This window comes from Vollenhovia emeryi, unplaced genomic scaffold (genome assembly GCF_000949405.1).
Source record: "Vollenhovia emeryi isolate VEMERY1.0 unplaced genomic scaffold, V.emery_V1.0 DF945012.1, whole genome shotgun sequence".
In the NCBI taxonomy this organism is placed as follows: domain Eukaryota; kingdom Metazoa; phylum Arthropoda; class Insecta; order Hymenoptera; family Formicidae; genus Vollenhovia; species Vollenhovia emeryi.
The window spans coordinates 1-1,308 of NW_011961354.1; the positions used below are offsets into that span (position 1 = coordinate 1).

The 1,308-nt window shown below is 38.4% G+C and overlaps 1 protein-coding gene across 1 annotated transcript; it reads left to right on the forward strand.

The window, feature by feature from the left end:
* Nucleotides 1-344: 344 nt before the first annotated feature.
* Nucleotides 345-971, forward strand: LOC105562164 (dehydrogenase/reductase SDR family member 11-like; the record flags this gene model as incomplete). The annotated part of the gene is made up of 2 exons (XM_012012767.1): nucleotides 345-552; nucleotides 627-971. Coding segments are annotated over 2 exons (250 nt in total), but the record flags the coding sequence as incomplete, so codon positions are not given.
* Nucleotides 972-1,308: the final 337 nt, after the last annotated feature.

A 1,308-nucleotide genomic window follows, 5' to 3' on the forward strand; every position in this document is an offset into this window, starting at 1 on the left:
AGTTTACGTATTTCTGTATAGCAGTATATTCTTGGGTGCGTTAATAGTCTAAAACTTGGTCAATTATCTGCTTTACAGAACAGTCTAAAGACTCGAAACCCATCTAGTGTTACAGTTTGCATTAAATTTCATGTCTAGAGTCACAGTTTGCCTTAAATTCCTTGTTATAAACACTTGATGACCCATCTAGAGTATCTCCGAAACTATTCGAGTCCGACCCTTATATATATATATGAAATGACTCGGGAAGACATCCCCAACAACATATTTAAAAATGAAGCAAATCGGAGAGGAGGCCCCTTTTATGCATAATTACCTATTATTTTTATGCGAAATATTACCAGGCAAGCCTTTTTATCAATGCAAATAACTATTACGGACTTTCTCATCCGATCTTTTCAGAGCATTAGTCCTGGCCTTGTCAACACAAATTTATCTGCAGGGCACTCTGAGGAGATAAAAAAAGACTTTTACGAGAAAGTACCGACTATTCAACCGAAAGACGTAGCGGATGCGCTCATTTATGCTCTTGGAACGCGACCGGAAGTTCAGGTTCAAACGATCATTTAACGTACTTTCTCCCTGATAAATATAGGAAAATTGTTTTACGCGTTACTTAATTGCAGATTACGGAGCTTACTATCCAGCATACCTGGGAGCTTCCATGAAGAATATCTTCGGTAAGATGCCCGTCTTTTAAAGCGTCAACAACTTTACAAGAAACAACTTTATGCTAATAATAAAGAAACTCGAAGCCTGTAAAGTCTAAGTTTCCCTCACTTTTTCATGTTGCTTTACATTCTTTAAATGAATATAAAATTTTTTACGCCCAAATTGTTCTCCTTTTTTCTATCGTAACACTCGCGTCTACGTTGCACTTAACAATTTCGCTAATAATATTCTTTCTTAATGTACGTCCATTCATATCTCAAACGCGAAGACAAGCAATCCAATAAAATCTGCGACAACAATTTTGCACGCACCTATCTTTGTTTTCTAAAAATAGATATGATATTGAAGATACTTTTCGTGTATTTTACCACGCAAGCACGCACACTCGAAATTTATGACCAATATGTTATCGGGCGAGTACTATAGCTGTCGGATATCGCTATGTTTATCTCGCGCGATGCCTTGTACTTGTACACGTCGCTCTAAAAAGATATACTCGACATTCAGATTTGTGACAAATTCCGCTTATCGCGAGGCAACGTTATCGGCAATACGTTCCCGTGTAATCGTTGCATTCAAATTTCGACGAAGTGGCTGCTACGCGCACCCTGCAGTGGCTACATCCTGCTTGGCGCA